The sequence below is a fragment of the Sciurus carolinensis genome, chromosome 1 (genome assembly GCF_902686445.1).
Source record: "Sciurus carolinensis chromosome 1, mSciCar1.2, whole genome shotgun sequence".
NCBI classification, from domain to species: Eukaryota; Metazoa; Chordata; class Mammalia; order Rodentia; family Sciuridae; genus Sciurus; species Sciurus carolinensis.
The window spans coordinates 55,404,026-55,424,059 of NC_062213.1; the positions used below are offsets into that span (position 1 = coordinate 55,404,026).

At 40.5% G+C, this 20,034-nt stretch overlaps 1 protein-coding gene across 2 annotated transcripts in view; it reads left to right on the forward strand.

The window, feature by feature from the left end:
- Znf704 (zinc finger protein 704) overlaps positions 1-20,034 on the forward strand; it is a 197,455-nt gene that overhangs the window by 142,507 nt on the left and 34,914 nt on the right. For both annotated transcript variants that reach the window (XR_007108145.1, XM_047548039.1), the window contains exons 3-4: positions 11,769-11,872; positions 16,552-16,784. Coding sequence is in view for 1 of the 2 variants with exons in the window: in XM_047548039.1 (XP_047403995.1) it covers positions 11,769-11,872; positions 16,552-16,784 (337 nt within the window). In the remaining variant the exon portion in view is untranslated. The remainder of the gene's footprint in view (positions 1-11,768; positions 11,873-16,551; positions 16,785-20,034) is intronic.

Here is a 20,034-nt window from a genome sequence, read left to right on the forward strand (position 1 = left end):
GAATTAGTACAATTATCAGGTTGAATCAGATTAAATTGCCTTTTTGTAGACAGATCAGTGAATGTTGGTGATTTCATATGGTTCAACCTAGTAGAATAAAACAGGTATCAGTGTAGGGATTAGAATGTGGATATATGGGTTGAATTGAAATTTAATCATTCAAAACATGTTAAACATGTTATAAGAACACTATTTAAAGAATACCCACAGAGAATCTTTTGAAAGCAAAGCACTCCTCTTTAAGTGGGTAATAGGCCTATAATTTAATCTATTTTTTGTCAACTTGAACTTTTATATACTATGTTCTCATGAATGTGGATTCATCCACATATATATAAAAGAAATTCTTCTCATAATTTTAAATGAAATAAGAAAAAATGTGTAATCTAAAATGGATTGCATTTAGTTCTCATGAATATTTTAATTATAGAAAATTACACGTGTGTCTCGAATTTAAAACAAGGTTATATAGATGGTCATGAAAACAGCATTACTGTTAGGTATGAAGACCCCACTAGGTTACTGACTGCAACAGGCCTGGCCAACTGGCTGAATATCCTTAGAAAGTTACTGAAGTCTCCACATTTGTAAAGTGGGGCAGTCATATCAACCCACAGTGGCAACTGAAAATAGTGTACTTTAAGTGTCTGGTACCAGGAATGACAATAAGTATTAGCTATGAGTAGGAAGAAGATGCATTCCCTTCCTTTTTTTTTTTTTTTTTTTTTGGGGGGGGGGGATTACATTATTTACTTTTATGAAGCCAAATATAGAACTTAAGCAATCTGCTTAAAAGGGGATTGATTCAGTTCACATCTTGTATACCAGTTTGTCCTCTTCATAGCATAAGATGGGAGGCATCAGCCCTACCTATATCCAGAAGTGTCTGCAGATGGGTCCTGGAGAGGTTGAAGGTGAAATAAATCTAAAGTAAAAGTAGCAGCAGCAGCAGCAGCAGCAGAAGCAGTAGCAGTAGCATCTGCATCCTCAGCCCCAGAGCATGTAAGCAAATTGACCATTTGACTGAAGTCTGCAGTTTTCTGCCCAGCATGAGTGGTCATTCCTGAAGGACAGGTCCTTGACCTCAGAGCAGATCCTGTGCCTTTCAATACCTGGGTACCTCTGGATGCAAAGCCAGACAGCCCCCCCACCTTACCCAACTCCCTGATCCTGGGAAGTCTATTAGGGGTGGCTAAGTGGGAAAGGAGTGACTCCTCTCTTTGAAAAAATAAAAAGGTAAAGTGACTGCCACTATCGCTCCTAACCACTGGTTCAATCTGTTGCCAACATCATAGTTACAGGTAGGAGAAGCAATAAAAATAGTCTTTTTAAATGTAATCTAAAAAAAAATCTTGCCAAAAGTCACCTTACTTTCTTGCATTGGCAAACCAGAAAAGACTGGATTTGTTTTCTCCCAACTATCCTCATAAAATAATTGTTATCACCATAAAATGTAGCTGGCAGTTCTTTACATTAGTGGTGCTTAAGTGGATTTGAGGGCTTCCAGCAGTTAAGTAATTAACCCCTCAAATTCATCAGGAATGACCCAACTTGGACACGAGCATAAGAGTGAGAAATGCAATTTGATTACAGTTTTCTTCTTGAGGATAACTGTGACATTTATCAGGCAGACTGTTAACCTACAGACTCCCTGAGTGACACAGGGCATCTCAGCCCCATTAGCTTGGACCCTGCTGTTCCAGCACAAATGGCAGGCCCTGCCTCGCAAGGTGCTCCCAGGACTGCAGGACTGAGTGGCTGACAGCCGGGACAGACAGCAGCCCAGCCAGAGGCAGCCCAGCAAAACCTTCCTGGAGAGAGAGTGACAGCCTCAGCCTTGCATTGGCCATTGCTGAATAGCAGGAACATACTTAGTGGGAGGGAGATGCAAACAAGAATTTGCTATCTCAGAGAGCCAGAAAGGAAGAGGCTGGCTGCTCCTGGGCAAGAGACAGGGCCCAGAGGGACAGTCACTTCCCACTCCATCTCCACCTCCACATACAGCACATGGGTCCACACAGAGACAGACACACAGACTCATGCATAGGTACACACAGGACTGAGACACACATAGATATGTGTGTGCACATACATACATACATACATACAAAAGCTCAAACACACACAAACAAGACCCAGACACACAGATTCAAACACAGAGATTTAACACAGACCCACACAGATACAGAGGTGCGCATGTACACAGGGACACACAAAACACACACTAACAAAAATTCAGGTGTTTGCCAAGGTCCCTCTGGTCTTTTTTCATCACATTGTGTCTAAATGGCAGCCCCAGAAGATGCTCACATGTGCACAGAGAGCTTTGTGTTCAGAGGAAACCGCACAGGTTTAAGACTGGCTTTGTGACTCCCTGGAGAACAAGTTGGCTGCAATCAAAAGCGCCAAACCTACAAAGCAAAAATGCCATCAAGGGATTCTGGCGATGCTTCCCTGAGCTGCATTTTGCAGCCTGCTCACATCAAGAAGTCCAGCTAATCACACAGAATTGTTTTCAAGGGATTTGAGACTTATTATTTAATAACATTCTTGCTGACATTCTAAAGTTCACTGGTGGGTCTGGGAGGTTTTGTGAATATAGAAGAATTATCACAGACACTGGAACAAAATCAATTTTGCCAAGATAGGCCAACATTTTTCAGGACCAGTTCAAAAATATTCATGTGAACACTTTAATAGTTGGGTATTTCAGGAATTGTTTTCCACAAGAGAAACTGAATAAATTACCAGGTCTAATAAGAGGAGAGAGCATGAGCAGAGGACAGCTGCGGAAGTTTTTCAGGTATGTTTCTGTGCCTCTCCCTGCCACCCCTCTGAGACTGTCACCAACATTAATTAATGCTACTCTGTCCCAAAAACCTCATGAACAATTTACCCTAAGCAAGGGTTTGTTCTAGATGTCGAGATTAGAGAAATGAAAGACTGAGCACTGATCTTCACGGGGGATGGAGACAGAAGAGAGCCCAGGAATTCAAAGAGACAGTACAAGGAAAGAGGGCCCTGGCACAACAGTGCATATCAGGTGGAAGGAAGCTTCCAGCGGTGGGACTGAGCTGGGAACTGAGGGCAGGTAGATCCAGGTCAGATGGAGCAGAGGAGGAAACTAGTTCCAGGTGAAGGGAGAGTGCAACTTCTTTAGGAGAACTGCCACTAGTTGGAAGAGCCTGGTGCATTGTACTTCTGGGGAAATGAGCCAAGACTGGGAGATCCTCATCAGAGAGGACCAAACATGGCTGCCCAGGAATTTGGGTCTTATCCTGGAAGGCAGGAGGGAATTTCCATAAAGGGATTTCTCCATGTACTCATTGCTGTTAATTACTTCATCACTTTTCTGTGGTGCTGGGAGACCCAGGGCTTGCTTGAGCATGCTATGCAAGCACTCTAGCACTGAACCACATCTCCATCCCTACTGTACACTCTTGGGTAAGCACTGCTATTTCCAGGCTCCTTCCACCTCTCTCCTTCCTTGACTCCTTTCACACTCTGGTCAGTCCCCCTTTGTTAAAGGTTTAAGACACCTGGCCACAGTTTTCCTCTCCTCCTCAATCCTGCCATCACCTGGATGACATCAGTAGCCATTTAATACTGAGCCCCACCATTAGTGGTCCAGTGATCCTCTCCTCTGCTCCACCTCCACCCCATACTCCTATGGCCACATCTTGGAGTCTGCCATCTCCACAACAGTTCAGAAATTTGCTGTGACTCCAGGGACCACTTGTTCTTGTATTCTATAAAATTATCAATCCATAACAGATTATAAATGTTTTAAAAGTGACCCTCCTCATAGGGGGTTTGAAAAGACCTGGCCTATACTGTCTTATGCATAGAATGTATTCATTCTCATTTTGCCTCTAAGACCACAGAACACTCTATCTCAATGGTACTCCCTAATCTTCCTGAAACATCAGCTGAAATTAAATTGAAGGAATTAACATTTACCACTTTTGTTGCAAAAGAAACATCTTCTTTTTAGAAAGAAGATGAAGTTTTTTCACTTAATCATATTTAATAATTACTCTAATTTTCCAAACTCTTAATAAAAGCTTTCCTGGAATTCCAAGATTGTAGCCTTTCCAGTGCAGGAGGTTTATTATCAGATGTTATTCCTTGTTTTAAGATGATCACAAGTTTTAAAGTGACTGAACTTAGTCTAGACAGTAGATTTCAGTAGTTGCTAAGGAACTGGATTAGTGCTAATTTAAGGAAGGTATTATTCTTTTTTATTTCCATTTGTTACTACAGCACTTTAATTGTAAATGAATGTCTTTTATGGCTCCCTAGGATATAAAACATCTCTCCTTAGCTGGTGAGGCTAGCCAGGAGAGACCATGTTTGTATGCACCCTGCAAACAGAAAGCAGTCAGGCATGAAGTGGCTCAAAAGAAGAAAAGACTTCCTGAGACACAAATAATAGCTGAACTTGTAAGCAAGGCCACGGCTGAGTGCTCAGAGTCACACACTCAGGGTCACACCCACTGTGCCCACCCATGCATGAGACCCCAGGCCTGGGATCCATGTCCGTCAATGCTGCCTACACTTTGCTGATTGCTTCTGCATGTCACAGATGATGTCATTGAGCAACCTGCTGACACAGTCACCAGGCAATCAATTCCTCAGATAAAAGATCGGTTGTCAAACCTAAAAAACTCATTTTCCACACTGCAGCCAGTGTGAGTTTTCAAAAAGCAAATCTGATAGCATCACCCGAACCATACCCAACCTCTCCCCATCCCACTCCACTGGGAACACTCTAGTGCCTCCCAGAGTCTTGAAACAGGATGCAAACGCTCACAGGAGGTGGAAACCGCCTCCTCCTCCTGTCCACCTCCCCCCTCCCCAGACACACTGTAACCATACTCAGTCCTGCTATCCCTTTCTAAGGCAGACTTTGCCCTGCTGTTCTCCCACCTGGAAGCTTGTCCACCCTGAGTTAGGTGGCCACAGGCTTACTTCCTGTCTCTTCACCAAATCCATATTCCTCCTTCTAGTAGCATATCATGTTGGCAGGTTTACATAGACGTGTGTGTGAGAGGGAGTGTGTGTGAGTGAATGAGGTCTGCTTCTCCACTAGCCTGGAGCTCAAGGGAACAGGGACTCTCTTATTTTATAGAGACTGTAATTCTCTAACGTATTGTAGCCTCCAGTACACAGCCTGTGCTCCAGTACTGAAAGCATGAATCGACGCAGCCAGTCTAGGCTTTGGCTATTTGTGGAGCTGGCCGAGACTCGGGATGTACTGAGACGTATCTTTGCCACAGCACTGACTTGAAGCCTAGTGAGGAGCCCAGCACTGCTTCTCTACCAGCCAGTGCCCTTTTCTCACAGAGGAATTTACAAGGTCGTAATAACAGTTTTGTCTTTTATGAAAAATAACCTCTACCCATCACATTCCTCTCAAAAAGAAAAGCAACAGCCACTAGTTCTGGTGCTGAAAAAGAAGAGTGAGTGAAGTAGTCTAACACTTCCCCTTTCGTGGGAGATTTGTGCTTTGCATGTATTTGTGAATTTGAAGGTCAGTAACAGTAAACATCGTGGAACTTGAACTATGAGGCTCACATATGTTTTCTCCTTTAATCCTCTCAACAAACCTAATTTATGCTTCTTATGCAGATGAAGAGGCAGTTAAAAGAGACTCAGTTAAAGGAATTTACCCAAGGTCACACAAGTAGTAATGCAGAGATTGACTCTAAAACCACCTAATCTCCCTTGTTCCAGAGCTGTAGTCTTAACCATTACCTTCATGCCTCTCCTGCAGAGGTCCAGAACACATCCTTAAAAGAAACCTGTAATCAGCCTGAATAGAAGCTGTTGTCCCTTGTAGTCTGATACTTTTGAGTTTGAATTGGGACTTTATTCAGGTAAATAACCTGCCCTTAGTTTCTTCCCTTTCCATTACATTTTCTTTTTGACATATTTCTAAAATAAAAATTGATCATCTCTCTCCAAGGTTCCTGTATGTTCAGTGCCTTTTCTTTTCTTACAATACAAGACCACTCAGTGTGAAACATGAGGTCCTGAGACCACGCCTAGACTCAAGTCACTCAGCCACCACCACCTCCCACCAATCCTTCTCATGAGAATCCTACACAGGCTCTGAGCAAGCCAAGGTGGCCTGCTTCCCTCCCCACCTGTGACCTCCCTTCATGAAATCCTGCTCATCCTTGGAAGCCAGGTCCGTTTGGAGACAAATGGAGTGGAGAGTGATAATGAGTATTACTATTTATTTTTAAATAATTTCATAAGTCAGTTCCCAAAAGTCAAAGGTTGAATGTTTTCTCTGATATTCAGGAGCTAATCCAAAACAGGGGGAGGGGCAAAAAAAATGTATATTTTTAAATTTTTAAAACAAGAGAGAAAGGAAAACGAGAGGAGCCAGGCATTGTGGCACACTCCTATAATCTGAGCGACTCAGGATGCCGAGGTTGGAGGATCTCAAGTTCAAAGCCAGCCTCCACAACTTAGTGAGGCCCTTAGCAACTCAGCAAGACCCTGTCTCTAAATAAAATGTAAAAAGAAAAAAAGTGGGGGACTAGGGATGTGGCTCAGTGACTGAGCACCCCTGGGTTCAATTCCCAGTGCCAAAAAAAAAAAAGAGGAGAGGGAATTTCATCAAAATGGAAGAAAGATCAGTAGAGTAGATGCAGGGGATTGAGGAGGAAGAAGTGGGGACAGGAAAAGGGAAAAACAGTGGAATGGATCTGACTGAACTTTCATATGTGCATGTGCGGATGTGGCATGGCAGATCCTGGAATCAAGTGTATCCACAAGGTACTAATTTTTTAAAAAAAGAAAGATAACTGTAAATGGATTCAAGAGGAATTGGTGGAGTGGAGGAAGGGGATGGGGAGAGTGCTGGGGACTGAATCGGAGCCAGTTGGGTTCCATTCTTTTGTGATTATGTCAAGGTGTGTTCTTTTTTTTTTTTTATTGTAAACAAATGGGATACATGTTTCTCTGTACATGGCGTAAAGGCATACCATTTGTGTGATCATAAATTTACATAGGGTAATGTTGTTTGATTCATTCTGTTATTTTTTTCCCTTCCCCCCACCCCTCCCACTCCTCTTTTCCCTCTATACAGTCCTTCCTTCCTTCATTCTTGCCCCCCTCCCTAACCCTAACTCTAACCCTAACACTAACCCCTCCCAGCCCCCATTATGTGTCATCATCCACTTATTAGCGATATCATTCGTCCTTTGGTTTTTTTGAGATTGGCTTATCTCACTTAGCATGATATTCTCCAATTTTATCCATTTGCCTGCAAATGCCATAATTTTATCATTCTTTATGGCTGAGTAATATTCCATTATATATATATATATATATATATACACCACAGTTTCTTTATCCATTCATCAATTGAAGGATATCTAGGTTGGTTCCACAATCTGGCTATTGTGAACTGAGCAGCTATGAACATTGATGTGGCTGTATCTCTGTAATATGCTGATTTTAAGTCCTTTGGGTATAGGCCAAGGAGTGGGATAGCTGGGTCAAATGGTGGTTCCATTCCAAGTTTTCTAAGGAGTCTCCACACTGCTTTCCAGAGTGGCTGCACTAATTTGCAGCCCCACCAGCAATGTATGAGTGTACTTTCTCCCCACATCCTCGCCAACACCTGTTGTTGCTTGTATTCTTGATAATCGCCATTCTAATTGGGGTGAGATGGAATCTTAGGGTGGTTTTGATTTGCATTTCTCTTATTACTAGAGATGTTGAACATTTTTCCATATGTTTGTTGATTGCTTGTAGATCTTCTTCTGTGAAGTGTCTATTCATTTCCTTAGCCCATTTGTCGATTGGATTATTTGTATTCTTGGTGTAGAGTTTTTTGAGTTCTTTATAGATTCTGGAGATTAGTGCTCTATCTGAAGTATGATTGGCAAAGATTTTCTCCCACTCTGTAGGCTCTTTCTTCGCATTGCTGATAGTTTCCTTTGCTGAGAGAAAGCTTTTTAGTTTGAATCTATCCCAGTTATTAATTCTTGCTTTTATTTCTTGTGCTATGGGAGTCCTGTTGAGGAAGTCTGGTCCTAAGCCGACATGTTGAAGCTCTGGACCTACTTTTTCTTCTATAAGATGCAAGGTCTCTGGTCTGATTCCGAGATCCTTAATCCATTTTCTATACAGATTCAATGCAATTCCAATTAAAATCCCAATGATGTACCTTACAGAAATAGAGCAAGCAATTATGAAATTCATCTGGAAGAATAAAAAACCCAGAATAGCTAAAGCAATCCTTGGCAGAAAGAGTGAAGCAGGGGGTATCACAATACCAGATCTTCAACTCTACTACAAAGCAATAGTAACAAAAACGGCATGGTATTGGTACCAAAATAGAAAGGTGGATCAATGGTACAGAATAGAGGACACGGACACAAATCCAAATAAATACAATTTTCTCATACTCGACAAAGGGGCCAAAAATATGCAATGGAGAAAAGATAGCCTCTTCAACAAATGGTGCTGGGAGAATTGGAAATCCATATGCAACAGTATGAAACTAAACCCATATCTCTCACCATGCATGAAACTAAACTCAAGGTGTGTTCTGGTATTGTATCATAACTAAAAGAATTAAAAAAAAAGAAAGAAAAAAAATTAAAACATGAAGTTCCATAATATTCAAGTAGGAAAGATTAATTGAAAAGGTCTCAACCTCTCATAAACATGTGATCAGTAAAATTTTCAATAGATTTAAATTTAATTTCCGATTAGGAGAGAATATTTAATATCACCTCTAGTGTCTTTTTGTTCAACAATTCTAAGTCTACCAGAAGGCCTTTGTAGCAGTTTTCTCAAAGTAAAACAAATTCTACTTTGTATATCATCTCTTCATGTTTAATTATACAGATTTGAATTTGAAGCACCAATTAATCAGTAATTAGATAGTACTGTACTAAAAGAAATTAAACAAAGATAAAAACAAATATACAGCTCAGCAGAAGGCCATATCATGTGATAACATTTCATGTAGCATGGTTAAAATACTCCCTGAGAAATACAGGTTAACTGGGTCATTAGCCATGTATTCCTTTGATTTTGTTGTTGTAGTTAGTGACCACCAATGCACTAGCAAACTTATCTCTATTCAGATAGAGAAGCACTCTGATTATTTTTCTTTTAATTCTTCATTGAAAATCTGCTTTATAATGCTTAATAATTATTTTTAAATGTAATGGTATATTTTGACAAGGGAAAATAAATGTACATTTTATAATGATGCGTTCTCTATTGATGTTCATATTTTTAAAAAATTCACATAAACCAGCTTTTAAATTATCATACCCCTAAAGTAAAATGTTCACCTTATATGTGGAAAACCAAAAAGAGATCCAAAGCAATTTGAGGAAGAAGGGAAGAAAAGATCCCTAAAGCCAAGATGTAGAAGAGGAAAAAGGCATGGCTGTTTAGCAAGTCCTTTTAAGAATTGGGAGAAAGTGAAGGGACCATCTCCTTATAAAATCATGTCTTTCTCCTGCACCAAGGTCTCATGTCCTGGTTCTTAAACCTTTTGTCAGAGAAAAAGTAAAACTGACAGTGGGAAAGAGAAGTCAGCAGCTCCTATAACCTGGTTTTAGAATTACCAAAGGAAGTACCTGCCCAATGGGCCCCATATAGCAGCCAATGCCCTATGTAGCAGCTCATCTAGTGAGCCTTTCTCTTTCAAGGTCCCCAGCTTTTTCTTTCCCTCTGTGACCAGGACTGCATGGAGACACTGAGCCAACAAAACTTTTAGAATTACCTGAAGGTGCTTTTCCTTCTTTCCTTAGTACCATTTCAAGAGATTTCATTGCTGTAGGAAATGGGCATTGCCTGCACCCACAAGTAGCATGATGTCATAAATTGCAGCTACTGGAAAATCTTAAATTATATGCCAGATGAATGAGCAGAGTTTCCTTCCTCTTAAGTATATGAAATTGTCTCTCAAACTTCCGTGGAGGGAATTTCACTGTGCACTCTCAAGTTTGCTTTGAGAAGTATATTTAATTGCCAGCATTCGAAACAAGTAATTTGTCTTTTGATGCAACAGTTTGCTGAGAAAGAGCATAAGGTGCTTTGAGAAGAATTATAAAAGAAAATTTCAAAGTGTTCCATCTTTTGGTACCTTGGGTTGAAAGAATAGGCTTTGATGAATAATTTAGTATCAGGGTGGTTATCAGAGAGCCAAACTGGAATGATTTTTGTAACTTGATGAAATTAATTGAGCAGCTCCCCCATTTGGGAACTATTTGATTTTTCTCTAGTTTTATGAATTTCTTTCCCCTACTATGTTGTGATGCAATGCTGTGAAGTTCTAAGAGTTCATTGCTTTTACAAATTGTACAGCATACCTGTGAATGAAAGCCACATTTGTTGAAGTGACAATTCATTTGTGGATATGGCTTATTAATCCTCTATTGTGCCTCTTCAGCTCTTCCTTAATTGGAAAATGTTCATCTCTCGGGAAGTGGTACAATTTATTTGATGTCAATGTACTACATAAATTTTTGCCTCTTGGTTTTAACTTTCTTATTTGAAATCAGTTTAAACAAGCTGAGTCTGATCACCATGACCATTACCTTATGAACTTTTATTCAGGGTTAACTGACCAAAATTAATGAACTAGAGTCATCTCTTCATCTCAGTGAATGATTACTAATAGCTCTTCTCTTTAACAACATGTTAAGTATTCCTGTGACCTCGTCTTCCTCTAGTAGAGTATAGGAAAGAAAACAAAACAAGTTTAAACACCCCTATTGTATTTCTCCTCCTGTCTCATCTCAGTAAATGGCTAATGCTCAAGCTAACACCTGAAACCATCCCATATTCTTATTTGATCATCTCCCCACCCAGTGCATCAGCCAGACCCACCAGGTCACTTGCTACCTGGTGGTAGCACCTTCCTCTATCCTGGTTCACACCACCACTTTCTCTCATCCAGAGCCCTGGCAACCATTTCCTAACTGGTTTTCCTTTTCTACTCTGCCTCCCTTAACATCCATTCTCCATATGGCAGCTCAGGTATTACTTTACAAATATTAATCATATTATATCAGTAGGCTGCTTTTAAAGTCTTCTAGTGACTTCCCATTCCACTTAGAATAAAATTGAAACACCACCACAGCCACCAGACCCCACGTGGATGACCAGCTCTGCACCAGTCTCCCCCTCTCACTGATGGGTCCCTCTTGAAACTTCACAAGTGCATTCTTGCTGCCTCACCTCCACGTGGGCTGCTGCTGCTGCTTAGAGTGCACATCACCTCAGGACCAGCTCCTCCCAGCCTCCACACTTCACCTCACATGTCACCTCCTCAGAGAGGCATTTCCTGATCACCTTAAGTGCCATCCACCCACAGTCACAGTCAGGTCTTCACTTTGTAGCCCCTGTCACTGTCAGATGTTATTTTGTTCCTTTTGGTTGGTTTACCTACTAGTCATTGTGTTTCTTCCCACCAGCCTATGAGCTCCATGAAGGCAAGAACCCGTTTGCTGTTCACCATGGGTCACTTGTGCCTAGAATAGTCTCTAGCCCATTAACCCACTCAATAAGTGTTGTAAGAGGAACTACAGATGAAAGAATTCTTCTCTTCTACATCTGTATGACTTTGAATCATTTGACCTCTTGACCTTCAGCTTCCTCATCTATAAAATGATTTTCATTAGATTTTCATGGGTATATATTTTTTTAAAGTAAATAAGATAGCATGGCCCACTATGGCTGCAGCCTGAGCACAGTTAACAGTGCACCCTCCTGTCTTACAGGAAATCTTCAGAGGAACTAGACATGGACAAGGTGACAGCAGCAATGGTACTAACCAGTTTGTCAACCAGCCCTTTGGTTCGAAGTCCTCCTGTGCGGCCAAATGGTAAGTCCAGGGCATGGGCTTGTCACCAAGAATAGCCTCTCTTTGAGGATTCTCATTCCTCAGATCAAAAATTGATCTTGAAGGAGAGAGAAATGAGGAAGAAATGGAGATTCCAGGGCTATTGACCTCCTTCCTCCACATTTTCCCAAAGATCCCACTGCATCCTGTCCAACACCCATTCACCTCACATTTACACATCATCACCTGTTTTCTGCCTTGTTTTCCAGAACACTTCTTTGCAGTACTTGCGTTGCTTTTTCCCAGGTAAACGAAGATTGATCTAATAAAGTTATTTTCACTAACATTATTTCTGTTTGATTGGGGAAGTAGTTGGATTAAAGAACTCACTGAAGACTAAATATTTTTTAAAAGCATTATTCCAGAATCCTTAACCAAACAGAATTATTTAGTCCACTCATTAATTTTATATTTATCAAGTACCATCTAGATGATTTGAATACATGTTTGGAAAATAGTGTCTACATTCCCAAATAGTATACAGTCTCTTTGGGGAAAAAAAGACTATCAACCATAGCCATATTAATGGCTGGCATTTATTGAGCATTTACTATGCTTACTTTATCTCATGTAATTCTCCCAACAATTCTATGTAATGTTATTATCATTATTTTACAGATAAGTAAACGGAGTTGCATCGGGATTAATTGGCTTGTAAATGGCAGAACTGAAATTCTAGTCCCTATCTTTCTGATTCCAGATCCTACTGTCTTAACCATGATATAATATTGATACATCATGATAAACCAGGAGGGCAGGCAGTGGGCAATGGAGTTGGATAGATGAACCAGGAGCTTTACCATGATGGGTCATGTATACCTGGCTAGGAGTGTGAACTGTATTCTGAGACTATAAGAGCTACTACATAGACAGCAAAAAGACAGGATTAGGATTACCAAAAAATAATAATAATAAGCCATACACATGGGAGGCCTGAACCTTGGTGTTCACAATGCAACTGAATGGAACATAACTGAAAAAAGTGAAGAAGGGAAAATCAACAGAGGAGAAGTACAGAATGTGTCAGGGATGACTTTCAGGCAGATGGTGTGCTTCAGCAAGGGATGAGGAACAAAGGCAGAGAAATCGCTTTCTTGGTGAATGTTTAGGGTAAGAGGTGGTTTTGCTGAAGACGATAGTTCTAATTTGAAGCATGTTTGGGACAGTGCCTAAGGATCATTGCAGAGGCAGCATCTGGTGAAGATCTGGGTGTAGCCTTGGGAGTGAGAACTGCACTGATGGTATAGAGGAATTAGAAGGTAATGCGATGAAGCTGTGAGTCAGTGAGATTCCCCAAAGAGAACTGTGTAGAAGCAAGCTCTGTGATGAGGTTACCATCACGTAAAGAACTGGCAGAGGAAAGTTAGTGACCAGAGAGGTAGAGGAAAACCAGGAGAGTGAAGTTTCATGGAAGCCAAGGGAAGAGCATGTTTCAAGGAGGGTCAAGCATGAAAGAGACTGCATCAGGAAAATGTCACTGGTAGCGCTAGGAGAACATTCATGGAGAACTCCCCGTGGGAAGAGGCCAGATTTCTGTTCACCAAAATGTAAGATTTTGGTAGACACTGAGTCTACCAAATGGGACTTAATAGCGATGGAAAACTTCTCTCCAAAACAGCACAATCATGAGATTGAGCTATGGTTCACACACAGTTTGGTTGTAAACATGAGGTGTTCATATAAATTTGTGGACATCCAATCAGTCCTCATCCAAATCTATTCCAACCCCATTAGAAGTCGAAATAACTATTATGATGCTGGGAATGCAAATATCAGAGTCAGTAAATGCCCAGCAGCTTGATTCACGGAACCTGAGTGACTCCCCCTGCTTAGGTGCTAAGGAGGTCTGGTGCTCTTGAGATGAGGCGGGCCTCTCTTATTCAGGGAAATGACCTCTCTTCTAGAGGCTTCTTGGCAAACAAGTATCCTGATTTGTCTTTCTCAGCCTGACAGTACTATGAAAGAAGTATTATAGTAAGAGCAAAACTAGAGGCACCCCCAAAACATATTCTAGGGGGAAAAAAGAAATATATTTTAATCATTATTTTTACCATTGAATTTTTCTAGTAGAGTACATTTTTAGTGTTCCTTTGTATTTAAAGGTTAGAATTAAACCTTTTGATCCTTCCATACAAACTTTTGTTAGCACAGTAATAGAATAATTCAGTGTTCATTTATGGTTTAAAAAATAACTACTCAACTAATAACCCCAAATTGTCTGATATCTCTCATTTAGTCTGCAACAGGAAACACATTTTTAAATAGGCATTCACTTTTGGGAGTAAAAAAATGTTCTCCAGAGTTATAGTATATCAGTGAATTTTTGGAAACTGTTGTGATCCTTTCGTTGCCTGACAAGGATTGTTCTGTCAGGAGGTGGGTCTGCAAAGAGGGTGAGAGTCCAGCAGTGCCTGTCTGTATTCTTTGCAAACACTTGTATAAGATATGGAGAAAAGTTCCCACTAAGAAACATGAATCAGTTCTGACTTATTCTGAAGAATTCATTTCTATATCACTTCGTCCTTCTGATTAAATAGTGTTCCTTAAGGAACTATCATTCATAAATTGATAAGCAAATTAACTTTGGCATTGATGTGAAGCAACGTATTCCCTTTGTATTAATAGTTCTCAAGATAAATTCAGTTCCTCACACTAAACATGATTATACATCTAGCACCATGAACTTGATTCTGTTGTACAAGTGCATACTGGGGTGTGTTTATTAGCTACCTGGGCTTTCCAAGTGTTGCTTTCACACCAAGCAACATCACCTATGGCTGACCATTGGCTCCCCCTGACGTACTATTATCCTAAATGGAGAGTTTTCTTGATCATAAAAGGCAGCTCCAGTCCACTAAGGGCATTGGTCTGTTAGAATACAGGGAGTGAGATGATACTTTGATTTTTATGCTGGCAGGGTGTGAGCCTGCATAAATGACCATTTGATTCTGACAACATTGCTATAATGAACTGGGCCATTTCAGTTTCATTTTAAAATATCATGCCTTTAACTAAACTTTTTGCTTGACATAGTTAAGGTTTATGCTAGAAATCTATAATTAGATAAGGTAGTTAAGTTTTTCCATGAATGCTAGTCTTGACTTCATTACTAATTACACAGACATTAGTAGTATTTTTTAATGAGGTATTTTGGGATTTTTTTCCTCCTCGTAGTTAGAATAATGTGGTTCTAATATATTCAAAATGCACATAAATATGTAAGAGAAGTTATCCAGAAAGAAAGTAGAATTCATACAAATGCTAATTAAGATTGGATCTCTTGAGGAGTAAAGCAAATCTTCAGTGATTAAAAACACCCTCTCCCCAAGACATTTTAACTGGGCAAAAAAATCTCTCCATTAGCAAAACCTTCCCATAGTGTTTTCTACCACAGGTGGAAAGGTAAAATTGAACACCAATCTTATCAGTTATTATTGCCAGTAAATTCTTATCTGATTCCAGTTTGCCAGAGAGAATACAGAACATTCATAGGGTTCACAGATGCACTCATTAAATCAAGGACAGACAGGGCTTGGACCCCAGACTTACCAGGATCATACTTACTAGTCAAGTGGCAAGTCATTTAACTTCCTGCTGCCTCAGAGTCCTCATTTTTAAGATTGGGATGAACTTTACTCTGAGAGGCATATACAACAGTGCTTGGGCCTTTACCAGTGAGCTTTGGTGGTGATTGATTGGTAATGGTGATTGAACCCAGTGGGGTTTTACCACTAAGCTACATTCCCAGTCCTTTTTGTTTTTTTGTTTTTTTGTTTTTTTTTTTTTTCTGAGACAGGATCTCCCTAAATTGCTAAGGCGGGCCTGGAACTTGCAATCCTCCTGCCTCAGCTTCCCAAGTTGCTGGGATTACAGGCAAGTGCCACCACACCCAGTATGCCAATGCACTTTGTAAGATGTAAAACACAGAGAATGTAAGGCACTGTTATTTGACAGCTTAGGAAATGGCTTTAAGGAACTATTCAAAAATAATTATTTCTTTGAGTCTTAAATCATAAGCTGACCCCCTATAAATGTATTCCAAAAAGCAAGAGTTTATGAGTACTTCCTTCTTTAAAAGTTAAAATTGACTGGGGAGGCTGAGGCAGGAGGATCGCTAGTTCAAAGCCAACTTCTGTAGAAGCGAGGCCCTCAGCAACCCAGTGAGACTATCTCTAAATAAAATTCAAAATAGGGCTGGGGATGTGGCTTAGTGATTGAGTGCCCCTGCGTTCAATCCCTGGTACGCCCCCCAAAAAAATTAAAATTAGAATGGGGGGAGGGACTCTGTGACCAAATAATCTGGAAGAATACTATAAATAATATCCCTCTTAGATATACTGCAGTCAGTAAACCCAGAGTTCCCCAAACTTCATGAACAAGAAAATTGTTTTTTTTTTTCTTTTTATAACACAGTCCCGAGGAACTAATGTTGCACATCAGAGAACTCAGAAAAACCTGTTATCACGTGGTTAAAATAACTAAATGTTTATGATCTATAATGTGACTAGGAGGGGCTGGGATATATAAATAGGGTAAAAACTTACATACCCAGCTGTTGCAAATTTCTGAATGGGAGGCGGAATCGAGGTTCCCATTTCCCGGGTTAACAGCAGCTGGCCCCGCAGAGCAGCCCGCACTGACCTGCGTTTGTGTGCCCGCAGAGGGCCTCAGCGGATCCTGGAAGGAGGGCGGGTGCGTGCCCTCCAGCACCAGCAGCAGCGGCTACTGGAGCTGGAGCGCCCCCAGCGACCAGTCCAACCCGTCCACGCCGTCGCCGCCGCTGTCCGCGGACAGCTTCAAGCCCTTCCGCAGCCCCGCGCAGCCGGACGATGGCATCGACGAGGCAGAGGCCAGCAACCTGCTCTTTGACGAGCCCATTCCCAGGAAAAGAAAGGTGGGTGTGTGGCCGCCTCCCGCGGTTTTGTTTCCAGGTTGCAGAGGGACACTTTGGCCGTGGGGAAGGTGATGATCTCGCCCTTCTTCACATAACCACAAGCAGGCTTCGTTTCCCTTTAAGGTCTTAGAAGTTTCGAAATAAACTTGTCTCAATTAAAGACAAAAATAACTGAAATACTGAAATGTGATGTGCCCCATCCAGCACACATGCCCCCATCTTCTAGGTCTTACCAGTATTTGAAGTTAGAAAATGGACTTAAACTTCATTTGTTAATTAGGTCACTCTCTTCATGGGAATCATTTTTTTCACATTGTAAAATATTGTTAATATCTTTTTCTCTTCCCTGCTTCTATCATTGTTAGAAAGACTATTTTGTAGCTCGTTTTTGTACAACCAGATGTGACATATACATGAAAGCTGACATAAAACATAGGTACATGCTTACATACTGAAAATTTTACTTATCAAACAAAAATGAAAAAGATCCAATTAATCCATATAATAAGTTAATTGATTACACTTTTATTTAGTCCTCACAGTAGTCCTGTATGGTAAGTATTATATGGAACCTGGGATCAGGGACATCATACATTTAACTGGCCCTATTGGTGGTTTGAGAGCCACCACTCAAACCCATATCTTCCTGAACACAAAGCTCATATTCTTTTCATTCCATTCAGGTACATTTAAATTATTATTTTTGCTCACTGTGTTTTTCAGAAGGCTTTCTATTTCATGGAATAACAGAAGACTACTAAATCTGGAAAACATGTAGGCATCATATTTTAAATTATCATGTAAATATGAAGCTGATTTTATATATTAGTTTTTAAATTTGTATTAATAGTTTCATTAATAATGACTGTTCACGAAAATCCAAGGCAGAGCCTTAAGGACTGCAGTGCGTACCTTTTTTTCCTCCCTGATTCATTTCAAAGAGGAAGACCGAGATGGCATTGCTCCAGCCACTTCCCTCTGGCATATCTTAGCATTGCTTAGCATGTGTGGCAGTGGAGGTGGTACAGGAACTGTCTCTGGCTATGTAAAAGGACCAATGAGAGCCAGCTTTTTGGGACCAGATAAGACGATATCAGTGTAGCCTCCTGTCCTTCCCAGAGACAATGGCCTGAAGAGTTGTCATTTCACGATACTTTATCATGTAGCAGTGGCGTCATTCTGGTATCCTGTGGGTCCCTGGGGTTGCTGGACCTCACTTGACCAGTCAGAGAGAGCGCTGGTACTTGTATCCAAAGGCACCTGCAGGCAGGACAGTAGCTTGAACCCAACATCTTGTCTACTGCTTTGGGCTGCCCAGGTTTCTCTCTGGAGTCATCTGAGAGTGTAGTCCTGACTCATCCATGTGGCCCAGTGTTGTGGCAAGGACTCATAGCACAGAGAACCACCAGTGCTTTCGCGGTGCATTGCTGAAAACTGTCATAATCTTAACATTTCTAAGGTGGCCACTGAGCCATACTTCATACTCTTGTATTTGAGTTTGGTTGCATTGGTCACTGATTTTGAAGGTCTGCAAGTTCCTGCTAAATTAGGGAACATTCAAGTTCCCAAAGGAAAAGAAAAGCAGCTTCAGTACAAGATGACATTTAGTTGAAGGGCACAGGCCTCAGCCTCTGCAAGATGCTGGCTAGTGGGTCTGAATGAAAGAATGAGAACCATGTTTATCCTTCCTTTTTTATGACTTCTCCTTCATTTTGACTCTGCATTTCCCCAGGGCAATGCCAATAGGATGAAGCTCACTGACACTGTTGTTTAATGCTAGGATCTTACATAGGTCAAGCTGTTGCTTTGGTCTTTTGAACTTAAAATCACTTTTAATAGTGAAAACAACAATAAAGTGGGACCATTTGTTTTTAAAAATTTATTTAGTGATCTGGCATTTATGAGGTACCCATCAGGCAAAATGCTTCATGTCCTGAGAATAAGGTTTAACCCCTTCCTTCAAGTGTTGAAAGTTGGGTGGGTAGGAAGTGAAGTGTAAAGAAGCAATAATAATGGTGCGTGATCGATACTGTCTTCACAATATAGTAGAACAATGTAACGAATACAGTGATTTCAGAGCGTTTAAAATCATGTTTCAGAGATTTCTGAGAGTTAAGCATGTTAATTTGCTTGAACTAGACATGTCATAGCTGGTGGAACTTTCTGAGATCAATTTATATTCCTGTGTATTCTCTCAGATTCATAATATTCATTTGAAACCATGATTGATTGTAATGGTCATATAGCCTGTGGAAATTGAGAAATTTCTAGAACAGGTTCTTCCACACTGCAAGTCTTAATCCCCCAGTGGTTTGGAAATTGATTTAATGAGTCATGAACAGCACTCTTTAATTAATAGGACAGACTAGAATGTCCTCTGTATAAGGATCAGCATTGTCTCTTGATGTTTTCATTTCAGTCCTATACTTACGTATAAGTGTAGACTGTGCAAAAAATTATTTCTTACTGTGGTTTATTGTCAAAAAAAGTTGGGAAGCTGCATGTTCTATGTTACAAAGAGGTAATATGATATATGATAAATTAAGATGCCCTCATCAGAAAGTCAAAGATCCACTTTCTAAACTCAACTGCACTACCCTGAGAACCTAAGAAAATCTCCCCTCTCTGATCACCAGCTTCTTATTCTGAAAAACAAACAGCTGTTAATCACTCCTCTCTGGAAATAGTCACAAAGGTCAATGTGAGTATAGTTCTGGGATGAGGTGACATTTTAACTGACCTTGTAAGACTTTTAACAAAGCAGGAGGAATTGCCTATATCTGAGTGTGACTTGTGGTTGCAGAAGTTGTCCAGTCTCTCCTCCCACCTCTCCCCAGAGTATATGCTCCTACTGCCTCTTCTGGAGATCTGTTTTCCACTTTATGTAAATGAGTTAAGAATATTCAGTGTGGAGCTAGGGTTGTGGCTCAGTGTTAGAGCACTTGCCTGGCATGTGTGGGACACCGGGTTTGATCCTCAGCACTGCATATAAATAAATAAATGAAATGAAAGTCCATTGAAAACTAAAAAAAAAAAAAAATTAAAGCAAAGAATACTCAGTGCACTGCACAGATAAAGCATTGCCTCTTACTCTAAGAGATACATTTTCTAATAACCACATTTCATGTTTTGTTACATATTTAGTTCATGTTTAGTTGCAGTTTGCCAAATACTTTTAAATGTAGCATTTCATTTTATCATACCAAAATCTTTGGTATACCCTTATCCCATTTTACAGAGAAGGCTCCCT